Genomic DNA, 19746 nt, shown 5'->3' on the forward strand with positions numbered 1-19746 from the left:
GACATCGACGACACCGTCAAAATCTACACCGTCGTTATCTCGCCTATCGTCATTTATTATTCAAACACAACGCAGTGGTGGTCACACAGGATACCCTGTTTTGCTCATTACACTTCTGTAAACCTTGCCTGCTTCTCCTTTTTTTGGGCCATGCTTTTTCTTTCTCTTTTTCTGTAATGTTGGTCTATACTTTAAACGATCATTTAAACTTTATCGTCGTCGTCGTGCTCATCTAAATTGTGTGTACGTTTCGTGTGACATGACGCAATCTACCCTTGTATAGGTAGGTATCCTTGGTTGTGTATTTTTTCTACTTTTTTTGCCTTGCCAGTGTCATCCCTCTCTTTTTCTGTAACGTCTCTGATGGTGCCATTTTTTCTACACACTTACATTAGTGCCAACGTGACAGCGGTTTCTCATCCTCCTCCTGTCTTCGCATGCTAATTTCTCACAGCTCTGGAACGCGCCAATGCGTAAATATGGAGGGAAAAAAATCGTCGTCGCTTTGCTGGTTAAATAAATATTTACCCGGGATTTGTTCGTAGCTCGATGCTCATCGTTGTACGAATGGTAATTTCGATGCAGGGAATGGTGGTACTGGTTATACGATGACGACAAAATTGAGATGAGAATTTGCTATACGACGATGAGATCATTCCAGGCTTGCTTTATGTTTGAGAAATTACGTCAATTGGAAGGGTAAACTTTACACGAAAGAAGAAAAATAAAAAAATAGACATTTCTTTATTTTTTTTTATATTTACTTATAGTCTACTGCTAATGTACTTAGTGTGGGGGTTCTTTTGAAAATTTTGAATAACTTTCCTACAAGTCTGGTAACACAAATTACACGTGTAAATTTGTTTTTGTCAGTTCCAAAATTTAAAGCAGTAAAATTACAGAGCTGTAATAACGTTCAAATTTTTAAATATAAAGTAGGTACCTATTAAAATAATGTAATTTTTACATTTTATTTTTCAATAATTTGGAGTATTGCACGAGCCCCAAAAAATTCAATATTTCGCCCCTCAACTTTCAGGATCAGCAAAAACCAAAATACATTTGCATAATTTGGATTGACTCTTGTGATGACGCTGGGGCCTCCAGAGTGATTTTAGATACCTCTAGAGGTATTGAATTTCTCCAGAAATAGCAGAAATTAATTTGAGCTGCCAAATCGAGTTAAAATGCTCATTTTTGACTTGATCAAGGATCTTATTAATATATATCAATTGTAAAATGGAAACCTCGAGTGTTTTTTTGAATTTTGTATACCTAAACCTAAACGTGCTGGTCAAAAAAAACACACTCGAAGTGTCCGTCGAAAAATCGGCTCAAAGGTGGATGAACTCATTGAAACAGGTTTGAAATAAGCTACAAATATATGTTCGAGTAGGTATAAGTAGGTACATTTTCTGCTGTCCCAAGTTGATTCCCGCGTCGGCTAAAGAAAATATCTTAAAATTCTGGAGAAATCGAAAACCAAGCTAGAAGAAGCAAAGGGACCACAATTTTTGGAAAAAATGTGGTCCAAAACTTTGTTCGCGAATGATTCATCAACAATTAATCAATTCGATTGTGAATGATTCACTAAAAATTGATTATTTCGTTCGCGAATGGTTCACTTGGAAATCAATCAATTTGTTTAATTAATTCACCAAAAATTATTGCATTCGTTCGGAAATGAGTTACGAAAAAATTATTCAATTCGTTCGCGAATGATTCATGAAAAATTGATTATTTCTTTCGCGAATGATTCACTTAGAAAACAATCAATTTGTTCAATTGATCTGCCAAAAATTATTCAATTCGCTCACGAATTATTCACCAACAATTAATCGATTCGTTCCAGAATGATTCACTAAAAGTTGATTATTTCGTTCGCGAATGATTCACTTGAAAATCAATCAACTTGTTCAATATTGATTCACCAAAATTATTCAATTAATTCGTAAATGATTCACCGACAATTTGATCAATTTGTTTGTGAATGATTCTCTAAAAATTGATTATATTGTTCGCGAATGATTCACTTAGAAATCAATCAACTTGTTCAATTGATTCACAAAAGATGATTCAATTCGTTCGCGAATGATTCGCCAAGAAATTATTCAGTAAATGATTCATCAACAATTAATCAATTCGTTCGCGAATTATTCACCAACATTTAATCGATTCGTTCCAGAATGATTCACTAAAAATTGATTATTTCGTTCGCGAATGATTCACTTGGAACTCAATCAATTTGTTCAATATTGATCCACCAAAATTATTCAATTCGTTCGCAAATGATTCACTTAGAAATCAATCAACTTGTTCAATTGATTCACAAAAGATGATTCAATTCGTTCGAGAATGATTCGCCAAGAAATTATTCAGTAAATGATTCACCAACAATTAATCAATTCGTTCGCGAATGATTCACCAACAATTGATGAAATTGTTCGCGAATGATTCACTGAAAATTGATCATTTCGTTCGCGAATGATTCACTTGAAAATCAATCAACTTGTTCAATATTGATTCACTGACAATAATTCAATTCGTTCGCGAATGATTCACCAACAATTGATCAATTCGTTCATGAATGATTCTCTAAAAATTGATTATATCGTTCGCGAATGATTCACTTGGAAATCAATTAACTTGTTCAATTGATACTCCAAAAATTATTCAGTTCATTCACGAATGATTCACCAAGAAATTATTCAGTGAATGACTCACCAACATTTAATCAATTCGTTCGTGAATGGTTCACCAAAAATGATTCAATTCGTTCGCGAATGATTCACGTGAAAATCAATCAACTTGTTCCACATTGATTCACCAGAAATTATTCAATTCGTTCGCGAACGATTCATCAACAATTAATCAATTCGTTCGCGAATGATTCACCAAAAAATTATTCAACTCGTTCGTGAACAGGGTTGTTATACCGGTATTACCGGATACCAAAATACCGGGGATTTGTCCCGGTATTGGGGCGGTATTCCCAATACCGGGAGTTACCGATGGGAACTGGTATGTCTTCCCGGTATACCAATACCATATACCGGGAACAATTGGATTTTTCCCAGTTTACCAATACCTCATACCAAGTTCTGTAATGAGAGTACCAAATACCAAGTACCAATACCAATGGCAAAATCATAGATACCAAATACCGAATACCAATACCAACGTGGGGAACATGAATACCAAGTACCCAATACCACATACCAATACCAGAAACTCAATATGGTATCCCCATTACCAAATACCGGTATCAGATATTAACTGTTGCATACCAATACCGTGTAATTTACCGGTATTTTACCGGTATCCGTAATGTAATGTTCAAAAAAATTTTTTTTTGATATTTTGGAATTTTTGAAGGGTGTATGGTGCTGGCGGAGCTTGTATTTCACTTGAGAGAGGATAAAAGACAATACAAGATTTTTAAGTAGATTTTGTACTAATTGTTTCATAAAAATTCAGGTAAAATTATTGCTAAAGATGCTAGAGTGAAAATGTTCAACAAAAAAATTGGTTTGCAAACAAAAGGTGCTTCTATTTGTACATTTTTATTGAATTTTCGTCATCTAGAGGATCCCTCCCCACCCCAAGTCACTGATTTTTGAAGAAAAAAAAATATTTGCCTCACTATTACCAGACCGGATACCCAAAAACCGGGGATTTGCCGCGGTATTGGGATGGTATTCCCAATACCAGGAGATAACAGTAAAAAATGGTTCATCTTCCCGGTATACCAATACCATGTACCGGGAAAAATTGGATGTTTCCCAGTGTACCAATACCGGATACCAAGATCTATGATGAGGGTACCAAATACCAAATACCAATACCAATACCAAAATCATAGATACCGAATAATACCGAATACCAGTACCAATACCACTATTTATCTATACCGATACCATATACCAATCCCCAATACCACAATTCAACAATACCGATACCATATACCGATCCCAATACCACAATTAAATTTTACCGATACCATGTACCAATCCCAGTACCACAATTTTTTTTTGGTATACCAGTTTACCGCGGTACATACCGTGGTACGGTATAACAACCCTGTTCGTGAATGATTCACTGAAAATTGACCATTTCGTTTGCGAATGATTCACTGAAAATTGATTATATCGTTCGCGAATGATTCACTTGAAAATCATTCATTCAACTTGTTCAATATTGATTCACTAAAAATAGTTCAATTCGTTCGCGAATGATTCACCAGCAATAATTGATCAATTCGTTCATGAATGATTCTCTAAAAATTGATTATATCGTTCGCGAACGATTCACTTGGATATCAATCAACTTGTTCGATTGATTTGCCAAACATTATTCAGCTCATTCACGAATGATTCAACAAGAAATTATTCAGTGAATGATTCACCAACATTTAATCAATTAGTTAGTGAATGATTCACCAAAAAATTATTGAACTCGTTTGTGAATGATTCACTGAAAATTGACCATTTCGTTCGCGAATGATTCACGGAAAATTGATCATTTCGTTTGCGAATGATTCACTTGAAAATCAATCAACTTGTTCAATATTGATTCACTAAAAATAATTCAATTCGTTCGTGAATGATTCTCTGAAAATTGATTATATCGTTCGCGAATGGTTCACTTGGAAATCAATCAACTTGTTCGATTGATTTGCCAAAAATTATTCAATTCATTCACGAATGATTCACCAAGAAATTATTCAGTGAATGATTCACCAACAATTTATCAATTCGTTCACGAATGATTCACCAAAAAGTGATTCGATTCGTTAGTGAATGATTATCTAAAAATTGATTATATCGTTCGCGAATGATTCACTTAGAAATCAGTCAATTTGCTGAATTGATTCGCCAAAAATGATTCAATTTGTTCGCAAATGATTCACCAACAATTAATCAATTCGTTCGTGAACGATTCACTGAAAATCGATCATTCCGTTCACGAATGATTCAACTGGAAATCAATGTATTTGTTCAATCGCCAATCGTTTGTGAATGATTCGATTCGATTGTATTCAGATCAATCGCTATGCAAATGTTTCACAAAGTGTGAATTAATTCGTCTCCTAAATTTCTTAAGCGGAACTTACTTAATTTGACTTTTGAAAATTCTCCAAAAATTTAAAAATTCACTTCAACACCTGAAATTTAACCTGCTGCTACGTCTTATTATTTATAAAATTTCAAAATATACTTCTCATTGAAATGCACATCCAAGTTTTATATCCCACTATCAAGATGTTCTTTTAACACAAGACTGAAGAATTCACATTCGATACTCTTAAAACAATACTCCTTCAAATCCCAAGGTCGGCAATCCATTCCCCACGTGTGCATTTGGAATTGCCACATTTCCAGTCAACTTATTCCAATCTTCGACAGAACACACACCGATAATAGTTAGATGGAAGAAGCGCTCAAACATTATCATAAAGATTGTTAAGAAGTAGGTAAAGCGTCAACAGAAGAACAAAAAGACGCGTCGTGGCATCGATATTAATGCAGATGGGTTGTTCGGGGCACAGTAGCGTGCTATTTTCGCGAAGAATAAATTAAATCTCTGTGTATAGGATTTAAATACTACGAGTATACCATGACTGCAGAAGTGAGGCTGCAAAGCGTTGGTGTTTGTCTTTGACAGGGCGTACCACATCCCCACACCATCGCGATGACAGTTTTAACACTCTTTGCAGCTACTTTCCTCGCTCGAAGTCGGCTACCTGATTCGCACACTCTCGCAATCTCCAACACCATGGTGTGTTTCTGCTAGGTAAGCATTACCCTTTGCCTGTTCACCCTGTCCTATAACCCTTTGCTCTCGACTGCGGAACCATTTATATTAAAATGAACGCGTTATTTTCATGTTAAACCGATTCAACGAAATATTAGCATATTGATAACGACTACGAGACACAGCGAGCCCGTCCTAGTTCGACTCGATTATCATATTAATTAGGCTATATTAATGGTAGGTAATTAAAACCAACGGCGATATTTTTTTCTCTATTTCTTTATATTATTTCGCACCTCTGCGAATGGCACAACTGGGGCGACGACGGAAGCCAGCCAACGTCATTCGCACCATCTCGTCTGCTCTGCTTTGAGCAGTTTATATACTTAGGTAGACTGGGTAGGTATGGAATAGCAGCGAATGAAAGGAAGGATTGTCACTACGAACATCTTTTCGTACATAAAGCTCTCTCTCTCGGTATTAGAGAAATTATGAAAGTTTTTACGATTTTCTTTACCCTTCCCTTCCCTTTCACTCGAACCTTTCTTTTATATATCGTAGTACCTACATCTTTATTTGACAGTGCTTGTTCTCGCTTCAACTCCTTTTTTTCACGAGCTTTTCATTTAGAATAGAAGTACGATAGTCTGAATGGTCGTATCTATTTTGCATTTTTCCAGATGATGAGTTGTTGAGAAGAGGTTCCTTCGTCGTCATCATTTTTTTTTTTTTTTTGGAGTGATATTGCTTCGTCAGGCATGATGCTTTTCAGAATTTCACTGTAATTATTTATTAGAGAGCCGTGATTCGAAACCTGCTTTCATTTTGGCAAGTAAATCTCATTAGTGTTTGTGAAATTAGAAATTCTATTTGGTAACAACAAATTTTGTTACAAGGATTTGAAGTTGATTCGATATTTATGGCTTATAAAGCTCACACTGGCAACACCAAATTATAGGGGGGGGGGATCACCCTCATTGATCAATCGTAAGTCAGTGAATAGAAATATTCCAGTCTCACAATGAGGAAAACAATAATAGCTACAGCAAAGGAAAATAAAAAACCAAGAGAAAATTTGATATTGAGTGAAATATGGAACGAAAAGGCAAAAAAAAACAATATTTTTACAACAATTATAGAACTTATATACCTACTGGAATATAAGCAACGATATTATACCGTTTATAAAATACTAAATAAATATATTTCGAAAAAAATAACAGGAACTTTGGCTATACACAGCAAAAAGAATCAATGTACAAAATATTTAACTTTTTCCTGTGTTACAAATAAAACTCGCTGGCTTATGAACTTAAAATGTGAACCAATAAGGACATATTTTTTGAAATTTTCGCTTATATGAAGATTGATGTTTTATTGAAAATAAAATGAAAATATTTCATTGACATGAGATTGAGGTTGTTGGAAATTCACAACAAAATTTGTACTCCGTACCATTCATGACCATTCGATTAGAAATAACTTAAGCAAGCTTTTCCCATATTCAAAGATTACATAATCTATCCTAATTGATTCCACATTTCAGCTACAGGTTTGAACTTGCTATACATTAACTCAATTTGACATTTTCTTTTTTCCCCTCCCTTCAGTCTTTATGTTCCTAATCCCATCTACGACTATATTTCTCACTTTCTTTCACGAAGTACACCATACCCATTCAACCAACACCAGCTTACACCTTTTACCCCGTAATACCCATAACTTTTGTCGGATCGTTGCAGTCGAGAGGAGCTGCGTCGTGGATGAAGTTTATAAAAGAGAAGAACGACCCTGCAGCCAAGGCGAAAAGTAGACCATGTATGCTTTCATTTCACACCTCACACAATCCACGTGGTATATTTATAGTACGAGTACCTACACCTACCAGTACCTACATCACACATATATGTTTCAAGTTACATATACAGTATGGTGGATATGCTCTCGAAGATAGCAATAAATAATAGCGTATCGTAATAAAGTGGTAAAGGCAACTTCGTACAACATATTATATGGGTACGACGAGATATAGAGGTGGGAGGTAATGGTAAAAGCCGCGTATTAAGATAAATGCGAACGAAAGGGCATGGAGGGCAGAGTGTTGAGGCAACGTGGCCTTATAAATGGCCAAGAGAACCATATGTCTGCAACACCACATACCACATAGGTACACGACGGTGTGCTTTCTTATAAAACATATCTTTTCGTATTTACCAGACTTTTGCCCCTTTCTAGCACACATATGGATGGATATTTATCATAAAGTACAGAGCAACGTTTTTAAAATGTCCCAATATGGGGTGAACCAAAAATTTTGAACTCGGGTGATCATAAAAAAAATACAAAATTATACGAATCAGCTGCTAAGTTTTTTTTTTCGCCGGAGAAAATTGAATTATATTATAATGAAGGTAAATTTTGGCAAAAGACCAACACCCCCCCCCCCTCTTGAATAAAACCTGTAAAATTCCAGATGCTCTATTAGGTTTTTCAGTTTATTTTTTAACCGTATTGTGAAAATACTCATTTTGAAAACTTCAGTGATTTTAAGGACTTCATTTTGATGAAATGTTGTTGAAATTTCACCTTTCAAAAATCTGCTGGAGACTCCAGGAATTTTCAAAGAGTCGCTGGAGGCTCCGAAATGTCTTGAACCTACTTGAAGTTGTCTTCAGCGAGTGCTAAAATTGGAGTGCAGAGTAAACCGCTTTTAATCTCCGTTCAATGAAACTTTGTGAAAATTTAAAGTTTCAGAAATTTACTGGAGGCTCCAGTAATTTTTGAAAAATCGCTGGAGACTCCGAAACGACTTGAAATTTACCTGAAATTAGTTTGAAAATTGAATTTCAGCTTTCCAACTCCATTTTGATGAAATTTGTGGAAATTTCGAGTTTCAAAAATCTGCTGGAGGCTCCAGAACTGCTCAAAACTGTTTGAAACAGTTTTTAATCGATTTGGCAGGTCGAAAATAGGGTATATTCCAAATTTCAGCTTTCCAGGTCAATTTGGTGAAATTTTGATTTTCCCCTTTCATTTTTGGCCTAAACTTGATTTTCAAAAATTCACCAAAAATCGAAAAAGGCACTTAAGCTCTTGAAATTTTGTCAGATGATAAATTTTTGCCTGCTCTTTCGATCTACCTTTGTAAGGTTTAAAAACGCAAAATCTGCGATTTCTGCTGACCAGTCAATCAAAATGGCCGCCATTTTGTAAGTACCCTATTGACAATTTTACTAGCAGAATGCTAGCATTAGTAGCACCCACCTAGCATGAGTAGCAGGAAACTAGCATGATACTAGCGTTATGCTAGCATGAAATGAACTAGCATAACACACTAGCAAAATGCCAGCTTATTACCAGCATGATACAAACTAGCAAGAAGTATGTTAGCAATGAGTTAGCTACATGCTAGCAACATAACTACCGAATGAAGCTAGCATTTCCCGCTAGCAAAATGCTATCATATATCTAGTATGAGATGAGCTAGCACAATGCATGCTAGCAATATGCTAGTTAAACCCTTGCCCCTTAATTACCAAGTGATGCTAGCAGTTCATACTAGCATGATGCTATCATATCGCTAGCATGGGGTGAGCTAGCAAAATGTATGCTAGGGATATGCTGGTTGAAACTCAGCACCATAATTATCGAGTGATCCCAGCAGCTCCTGCTAGCAAAATTCTACCATACTACTAGCCTGAGATGAGCTAGCACAATGTATGCTAGCAATATGCTAGTTATATCCTAACATCATAATTACCGAGTGATGCTGACAGTTTCTCCTAGCATAAAACTACCATGTTGCTAGCATGATATGAGCTAGTAAAAAGTACACTAGCCATACACTAGTTAATCCTAGCAAAATAATTATCTTATCAACAATTTTACTAGCAGAATACTAGCACGGTGCTAGCATGGAATCAACTAGCAGATTACCAGTTAGAATGGTGTTAGCACTTAGCACTTTGCCAGCAGACATTTTATTGGAAAATTCATCCTAGCATAGAACTGGTATGATGCTAGCATGCGATGAACTAGCAAAAGACAGGCCAGCAATTCGCTGGTTACATGCTAGCTGCATAACCACCGAGTAAAGCTAGCAGTCACTACTAGCATATTGCTAGTGCATTGCTAGCGCCCTGTAATGGTGCTAGCATGAGGTGAACTAGCAAAAGGCATGCTAGCAATCTGCTAGTTACATGCTAGAAATACAATCACAGGTAGACTTGCATTAGTCTACTGCTAGCGCTATTCTAACCTTGGTAAAGCTAGCAGTCAAAGTACTAGCATGGTGCTGGATTTTTGTTAAAAGACTTCTTATCCAGGTGCTAGCAGTCAAGTGCTAGCATAATGCTAGCAATTTGCTAGCGTTGTTCTTTATCATGATACACTTAACTTCTCTTAGATGAAGTATGTAGTCAAGTCGAATATAAGCTCAATACAGTTCCCTGTTTAAATTAAGAAGAGTGAAGTTGGCAAACTAATCACTCAGTTTATACTAGCGCAAGATGCTAGTGCAATGCTAGTTCTGAACTAGCATTGTAGGGCAATTGCCCATTTTTGGATATTTTTTGGAAACGTACCATAATTAAAAATGCCCTATTCTTTTATAAGGAAATTAATGCACTTCTAGCATTATACATATTATACACATGCTAGCATATACTAGCAAAAAGCTAGCAAGATCATGCTAGCACCAGTAGCACCATTTTGAACACCTGCACTAGCATATCTGCTAGCAAACTGACGCTAGCATAATGCTAGTCCCCCTGCTAGAATTATGCCAATTATATGCCAGCATATGCTAGAAATATGCTAGCATGGCCATGCTAACACCAATGGCACCATTTTGAACACCTGTACTAGCATATCTGCTAGCAAACCATCGCTAGCATAATGCTAGAAAAATGCTGCTAGCGTGGTGCTAGTACCATTTTCCTAGCATTGTGCTGGCAACAGTTTGCTAGCAGATATGCTAGGAAAGGTGTTCAAAATGGTGCAACCAGTGCTAGCATGGTCATGCTAGCACTGTTGCTAGCATTCTGCCACTTGAAATTGTCAATAGGGTAGGGCTATATTTTTTTGAGGACAAGGGCTAGAAAGTGTTTCTAGTTTCTGGAGAAGGACGTCGGTTCTGATCTGAACAGATCTAATCCGATCAAAATCATCGAATGTGAATCCGGCAAATACCTGAACTTGATTCGAAATGAGAATATCCAATCAGGTCCTCCAAATTGGTCCTGATCAAATCTGAACAAATCTTAGTCGATCAAAGCTCCGTTCTGATTCAATATTATGATCAGATTAAATTGGATTCGGTAAATGCTCAATTAATTTGATTAGATATGAGCAGATCTGATCAAATTTTTCATACTGGATCCAATCAGGTCTGAACAAATCTAATCCGATCAAAACTCTTATCTCATCAGATCAATACCCGAATTTGATTCGAAATGAGCGAATCTAATCAGGTTCTCCAAATTGGATCTGGTCAAATCTGAACTAATCTAATCCGATCAAAAATTCGATCTGTTCAGATCAGTAGAATGATAATGAATTAGATTTGACAAACACCAAAATTTGATTCAAATCCAACCAGGTTGTCAAAATTAAATCTGATCAGGTCTGATCTGATCTGATATCTGATCCGATCCGATCAAAATTGTTATCTGATCAGATCTCTTCAGATCAATCAAGTTTCATGGAATTTCCGGATCTGAACTAACTGATCTGATCAGCTCAGATTCGATCAGTTTTACATGTTTGATCTGATGATCATGTATTGTATATGAATGGATGTAATCCGATCAAAGCTAGGTAATCTGATCAGATTCGTTCAGATTAAATTGGCTTGGACAAAATGTCTGAGTTTGATAAGATCTCATCAGATCCCATCAGTCCTGAGCCCGAACTGATCAAATTCGATCAAAACTGTGATCTGATTACATGGCTCTGTTCCGATAAAAATTAGATTAAGGTTTGCGCAACTGATCTGATCTGATCAATTATGTGTGATCAGATCTGCTCAGATATGCTCATTAAATCCATCAAGTTTTGCATGTTTGATCTGATCTTGTGTGAAAACATCGATGTAATCCGATCAAAACACTATACAAATTCCTGGATTTGATTACATGTGATCAGATTTCATTTCTTCTGATCGGATTTGATAAAAAATAGTCGGATCTGATCTGATTTGATCTGATCTTTCTAAACAAAATTAGGTAGGTATTCACTTCACTTCATATCAAGATCTGATCGAATCAAATTAGACCTAAGGAAATTTCTGGATCGGATCTGATGTGACCGGATCTGATCTGATATCATCTGATCAATTACATTTAACAAGATCCACTTATTCAGATCTGATTGGATCTTATCAGTTTTTGAATATGATCTGATCGCATATGAACAGGAACAGATGTAATCTGATCAAAACTCTTATCCGATCAGATCAGATTGGCTGTGACAAATTTCCAGATTTCATTAGATGTGATCAGATTCTGTTACTTCTGAACTAATCTAACCAGATCAAAATTTTCATGTAGCATAATTAGATCGAAGAATTATCCATGGAATGCCCGGATCTGATCTGATCTGGCATAATCTGATCAAATAGGTGGAATCAAGTTTTATATTAGGATCTTAATCTAATCAAGAATGCGCAGATTCATTCTGATCTGATGAGATCCGGTAAAGTTTTCAATATTGTATCTGATCTAATATTATCAGATATACTCAGATCAACTTGAATTTTGGGAGTGTCCAGATCTGATTTAATCTGATCTGATCAGATCCGATCAGGTTTTCTATATTGGATATGATCATGTACAGATAGATCTGATTAGATCTGAGCTTTGATCTGATCAGATCTGAGCTTTGATCTGATCAGATCTGAGCTTTAATCTGATCAGATCTGAACTTTGATCAGATCAGATCTGAACTTTGATCGGATTAGATCTGAACTTTGATCTGATTAGATCTGAACTTTGATCAGATCAGATCTGAACTTTGATCGGATTAGATCTGAACTTTGATCTGATTAGATCTGATTACATCTGCCCACATCAAATTTGATTCAGAGAATGCCCAGATCTTATCCCACGTAATCAATTGGGTCTGATCAAGTCTAATTCAGGGTATGCCTAAATGTGATTTGATCCGATCAATTTTGTTTTGATTAGATTCAATCAGATTTTGCATTTCGGATCTGATCAGTTATCGTCAGATCCATAATCCGATCAAAATTTTGATTTGGATAGACCTGCTTATACATCTGCTCATTGTCAGATCAGATTTGATTCAGAGAATTTAGATTTTATCTGATCTGATCAATTAGGTTTGATCACATCCGTTCAGACCTTATTTGACTCAATCAGATTTTTTTCAAATTGAATCTGATCTGTCAGGGACAGATCTACTCCGATCAACACTTTGGTCTGATCAGATCTGATTATGATCAGATGATATCCCATCATTTTCCGCTGTGCTTAAATTCTCATTTTAACGATCACACTTAGAATTTTGCGACCACCTCCCAAAACAGTCAAGAAGGTGTCCAACTGTCCAGGTGCAAAAATGCCATTTTTGGTCTTTTCAAAGCCATTTGCAATTTCTGGAAGAATTTTAAAACGCGCTGGAGGCTCTAGAATTGCCTCAAACTGACTATTTTCCAACTGGAGAGTTGAAATGAAATAATAATTCACACGGATTCGTTTTGTCTGAAAAAAATATGCTTCGTGATAAAATACTCAATTACAAAATCATCATAATTTGTTTTTCTAAATTTTTCAATTTTTCAAAAATTATCCAAAAATGTGCTTTAAAATTTTGGTTGTGGGATTAGGTCACGCTAGGTACCTCCGTTTTTTTTTTTTTTAATTCATAGGATTTGAATTCTTATATGTACTGTTTAGTGAGAATATGACCTTGGTCCTTGATCGAGTTTAGATTTTATAGTATTTTTTAAATTTATTTATTTGAAAATATTAGAGCCCCAAAAGTAGAGATTCTCTTACTCCAGTACAAGTTGCTCTGCAAATGCATTTTCAACTGGAATGCGACCCAGAAATAAGATTTTCGAAGTTGTGTAACTATACTCAATCGTACATTTCAAAATTTTGGGGCCTATTTGAGAAAAAATGGACCCAGCTGAACTTTCTTGGAAAATTAAAATCTCTGAAAATCCATCGAATAATGTAGTTTTTAATTCAAATCATTCTCACGATTTTTTTTTCAATTCTAACACTTTTGTACGTGAAACGCACTGATTCTCTTCTAACTTCTGACGACTTTCATCACCACATTTTTTGCATTTTCACAAGAAAAAAAAAATCAATTTTTAAACAGAAATGTGTAGAAATGAGCAAAAAAAAATCGCAATAGTCCATTTCGAGAGAATTCAGTTAGTTCGAGTCGAATTGCCGCATACGTTACTAGTTTTTTACTCCAAATAAGTGCATATCGCTCGGAATTAAAACCGATAAATTTAACTCGCGTATCGAGATATTAGGCTAATATTTCGAGTAATATAAAATTACAAGGCAGATGGTATCAACGTAATGGCATTCGCCTCGTTTCGAGTGCATTATAAAAGGCCATTTCAAAGAAATATACTCGTATACTAAACTTCGTTTGTATGTAAGTATGTGTGCTTCTGCTTACACTCGTACTATGTATAGTATTCTAAGAAAAGTATACGTATGGCAAAGCAACGCAGCATTATATGTATACAGTATTATGTGCTGTATTTTATTAATATCGTAACTAGTCGAAAAGAAGATATTTGATGCCGATTCGAGTAAAAGAATAACGTCCTGTTGGTACATTATACTACAAAGTAATACGTACGTAGGTATTTGTATTACATATACGTATAACGTGGTTTAGGTACATAGTAGAACTATATGAAATACAAAATACCCTTTGAAAAGGTCAGCTAGAAGGGGTAAGAATGGAAAATTTATGTCGACGGTGTGCTCTCATCGCGTCCGAGGATAATTGGAAATACTATCAGTAAGGAGAGCGAACGTAATTCGAGTAGAACGTTTTAATTAATCGCGTATTAAATAACCCGAGAAGAAAGAGATTTTCCTGTTGTTATAAATGGTGTCCGAGTAGATGCGACCAGGAAACAATGCTGATGTTTTCGTTATGGACCCAACCAGATGAATCCGTATTGTGCTGAATACGATCCTTATGGAGCATGTTGTAAGGTGCACTATGTTGTCCTAGACGTGTTATGTATGTAGTATAGTGGACTCGACGTACAGGAAAATCAACGATGGAAGGGTCGGTAAACTGGCAAAGGCGCGAATAAAACGGCAGTTTAACAAGTTGTTCGGAGAGGAAAGAACGAGAGAACGTTAAGATACTACGAAAGAGCGAAAGGAAGCGAGAAAACGACCAGCGAAGGAGAAATAGAGAAAAAAGCAAAGACCCCGACTTGAAATATATAGTGTAGCTATTTCATCGTTCAAATATCAGCCGAGCAACAAATGAAATATCTCGTAACGAATTTATTTCGCTATTTCGAGGTTTTAATTTACCCTTATTTCTCCAGAGCTGCTACTTCTCGTTCTCTATGCTCAGTTACTATATTGTAACAACTCGTCGTCGCCGCCAAAGTCTCTGTATGTAGCTTAGACGTCTATGGTGAGAAGTGAAGGGAAAACCCGCCATCGTTCTCAGACCAACGTCTGCTAAAATGTTAAAACTTATTATATTTAAGAATCGTAAGAGTATTTTTTCTCGCACACCTCGTTTTCGCCATCTCGTCTCTATACAGACTTAGAAAGAGAACGTGGTGATTTTTTTTTTTTACCAAGTGGTTTAGTTTATTGATGGTCTCGCGTCTCGTGGTATGATTTTTTTTTTTACTTATTTTTTCTCTTTCTGATTTCTATGGTTACAGATGAATACAACTTTTGTGAATCGCACCAAACTAACGCAAAAAGAATTAGATCTCAATGTGACCGACTCGTTTCCAGAATTATGGGTCACCAAAGCTGGCCTACAATTTGAAGTGAATACCTTTCAAGTGCGCCAGCTACGGATACTGTGTATAGCAGATCTGTTCCAAGTGTTTTCGTCCAGGACGGAAGTGATTCTGTCTGAAGAAAAGCCCAAGTTGGCGTCCATATTGTATACTAGAGGAGCGGCTTCATGTGAGTATATTTTACATATGTGATTTTACTGTGTTTTATTTGGTTGAAGATGATTTTGATTAGAGAGGATCAGAATTTTTGGGATGATCTGATCATGATTGGAGGGTGGTTCAGAGATTTGAAATCTCACCTTATGTTTTTCAATTTGAAAAAATTCTCTTACCATGGCAAAAAATTTCAATTTTTCTAAAATTGAAATGTATTTGAAGTTGATGTTAATTTCGACAGGAATTTTAGCCTACCATTGGATTTACAAAAAGCAATCGCTCTTTATACGTGAGAACACCGACTTTTCTTCAAAAATGCAAATCAATTACAAACAAATTGAGTCACTTTTTTTGAAACATTTGTATTGCAATTGATCTGTTAACAATCGAAGCGAATCATTCACAAACGATTGGCGATTGAACAAATTATGATTGATTTCTAGGTGAACTACTCGCGAACGAATTGATTATTGTTTGATGAATCATTCGCGAACGAATCAATTCATTAACTTGATTTTTGGTGAATGATTCGCGAACGAATTGATTCGTATAAGTGACTCATTCGCGAACAAATTGATTAAAATTTGATGAATCATTCGCGAACGAATTGAATAATTTTTGGTGAATGATTCACGAACGAATTGATTCGTATAAGTGACTCGTTCCCGAACGAATCGATCAATATTGGATGAATCATTCGTGAACGAATTACGATAAATACGAATTTATTTCACAATTAGTTGACAATTTCAAAAATATAAGATATCCCTTCCATGCGCAATTACACGAGCGAATTGACTCTTATAATTGACACGTTCGCGAACGAATTGATTCATTTACTTGATTTTTGAGGAATCATTCGCAAACGAATTGATTAATTTAATACATGATGAATCATTTGAGAACGAATTGAATTTTTTAGTGAATCATTCGCGAACGAATTGATTTGTGTAAGTGACTCGTTCGCGAACGAATCGATTGATTCGATTCATTTACTTGATTTTGGTGAATCATTTGAGAACGAATTGATTAATTTATTACTTGATGAATCATTCGTGAACGAATAGTACATATTTTCTGGTGAATCATTCGCGAACGAATTTAATTTTTTGGTGAATCACTCGCGCACGAATTGAATTTTTTGATGAATCATTCGCGAACGAATTGATTTGTATAAGTGACTCGTTCGCGAACGAATCGATTCGTATAAGTAACTCGTTTGCGAACGAATTGATTCATTTACCTACTTGATTTTGGTGAATAATTTGAGAACGAATTGATTAATTTAATACTTGATGAATCATTCGCGAACAAATTGTACATATTTTTTAGTGAATCATTCGCGAACGAATTGAATAATTTTTGGTGAATTATTCGCGAACGAATTGATTTGTATAAGTGACTCATTCGCGAACGAATCAATTCGATAAAGTGACTAGTTCGCGAACGAATTGATTCATTTATTTGATTTTGGTGAATAATTTGAGAACGAATTGATTAATTTAATACTTGATGAATCATTTGCAAACAAATTGGACATATTTTTTAGTAAATCATTCGCGAACGAATTAAATTTTCTCGTGAATCATTCGAGAACGAATTGAATAATTCTTAGTGAATCATTCGTGAACGAATTGATTTGTATAAGTCACTCATTTGCGAACGAATCGATTCGTATAAGTGACTCGTTCGCGAACGAATTTATTCATTTACCCACTTGATTTTGGTGAATCATTTGAGAACCAATTGATTAATTTAATACTTGATGAATCATTCGCGAACAAATTGTACATATTTTTTAGTAAATCATTCGAGAACGAATTGAATAATTTTTAGTGAATCATTCGCGAACGAATTGAATAATTTTTGGTGAACCATTCCCGAACGAATTTATTTGTATGAGTCACTCTTTTGCGAACGAATCGATTCGTTTAAGTGACTCGTTCGCGAACGAATTGATTCATTTACCCACTTGATTTTGGTGAATCATTTGAGAACGAATTGATTAATTTAATACTTGATGAATCATTCGCGAACAAATTGTACATATTTTTTAGTAAATCATTCGTGAACGAATTGAATAATTTTTGGTGAATCATTCGCGAACGAATTGATTTGTATAAGTGGCTCGTTCGCGAACGAATCGATTTGTATAAGTAACTCGTTCGCGAACGAATTGATTCATTTACTCACTTGATTTTGGTGAATCATTTGAGAACGAATTGATTAATTTAATATTTTGATGAATCATTCGCGAACGAATTGTACATATTTTAGTGAATCATTCACGAATGAATTGAATAATTTTTGGTGAATCATTCGCGAACGAATTGATTTGTATAAGTGACTCGTTCGCAAACGAATCGATTCGTTTAAATGACTCGTTCGCGAACGAATTGATTCATTTACTTGATTTTGGTGAATCATTTGAGAACCAACTGATCAATTTAATACTTGATGAATTGTTCGCGAACGAATTGTATTTTTTAGTGAATCATTCGCGAACGAATTGATTCGTAAATTGAAGCATTGATCGATTTGTTCGCGAATGGTTCTTTCAAAAAATTAATCAATTCGTTCATGAATGATTCCCTTATATGAACAATTCACTGGGAATTAAATCAATTTACATAATACGTAAACAAATTCGTTTGAAAACAGATCGACTTGTTAATAAACGATTCGTTGGGAATGATGGAGGCTTTGTGAGTTTCATTTCTTATACTTATTGTTGGATGCATCAAAATCAAATATCAAGTCTGACTAAACGATAAATTACTAAAATTATAGGCATACTTACCACTTTTAAAATGGTTCTTTGATATTTTGTCAGATTTTTTTGATCTCTTGAAATTCTAAGTGTGTTGATTTTTTTGTCCAACTTGAGGAGAAAAATCAATGAAAGTCAAAAAGAGGCTTTCTAAGATTTTCTCTGACTTCTAAAAATCTTGAGGAAAATCTTGCTGAGTTCCTATTATCTAATCACATTTCATAATCAAGTTCCAAAGCAAAAAACATATCCACGATTTAAAACTTTGCTCGGAAAGAAGACTTCCACCCAGTTGACCAAGTGCTAGCGGATTGCTAGCATTTTACTGACGTTTTGGGAAAGTGCTAGCATTTTTCTAGCTTTTTGTAGCTAACATTAAATCTTTCGCAAAAAGCTAGCAATTTGCTAGCACTTTTTTTCTGGCAAATTATGTTCTAGCAATTCTTTAGCAATTCTCTCGCTTTTTTCTGCTAGCATTTGTATCACACTAATTGTGCTTGCTTAATGCTAGCGTTTTACTAACGGATAATTGCTTGCTTTTCTACACTAGCAATACGCTTGCATTTATCTGCTTACATTTATCTAGCAATCTAATGCTAGCAAACTGCGAGCAGATCTCTAGTCTCTCTCGTCTAGCTTTTACTTTGCATTCTAGCAATAGAAAAACGCTAGCTGATTGCCCTCACTTTTCAGCTAGCTTTCTGTATGGAATTAGATTCTAGCAAAATGCGAGCAAGTATGTGGCATTTTTTTCCTAGCATGTTTTTCACTGGCATTTCCTTCATAGCCTCTCATGCAAGTACAGAAAAACTTCAGTGAATCTCTTTCACCCATTTTTCAGAAAAATACTTCCATATCTTCATTTTTTAAATGGAATTTTTAAATATTTTTAACAGATACCAAAATACGTAATTTTTCGTTTCTCAATGATTTTTTTATTTTCATTTTTAAAAAAATTTCAAATTTGTTAATGCTTTTCATTTTAACAGGTAGGTATTTTTCCTTTCCATTTTGGCTACTTTTCAACTTTGAACAATAATTTTGAAGAATATTCCATTATTGAAAAATC

General features: G+C 35.2%; 1 protein-coding gene across 1 annotated transcript in view; it reads left to right on the forward strand.

Annotated features, from left to right (window-relative positions):
* The window catches only part of LOC135834926 (uncharacterized), a 404651-nt gene that overhangs the window by 319927 nt on the left and 64978 nt on the right, over positions 1-19746 (forward strand). The window contains exon 5 of the mRNA XM_065348920.1: positions 15668-15920. Coding sequence (XP_065204992.1) covers positions 15668-15920 — 253 coding nt within the window. The remainder of the gene's footprint in view (positions 1-15667; positions 15921-19746) is intronic.

Source organism: Planococcus citri, chromosome 2, assembly GCF_950023065.1.
Source record: "Planococcus citri chromosome 2, ihPlaCitr1.1, whole genome shotgun sequence".
Classification (NCBI taxonomy): Eukaryota; Metazoa; Arthropoda; class Insecta; order Hemiptera; family Pseudococcidae; genus Planococcus; species Planococcus citri.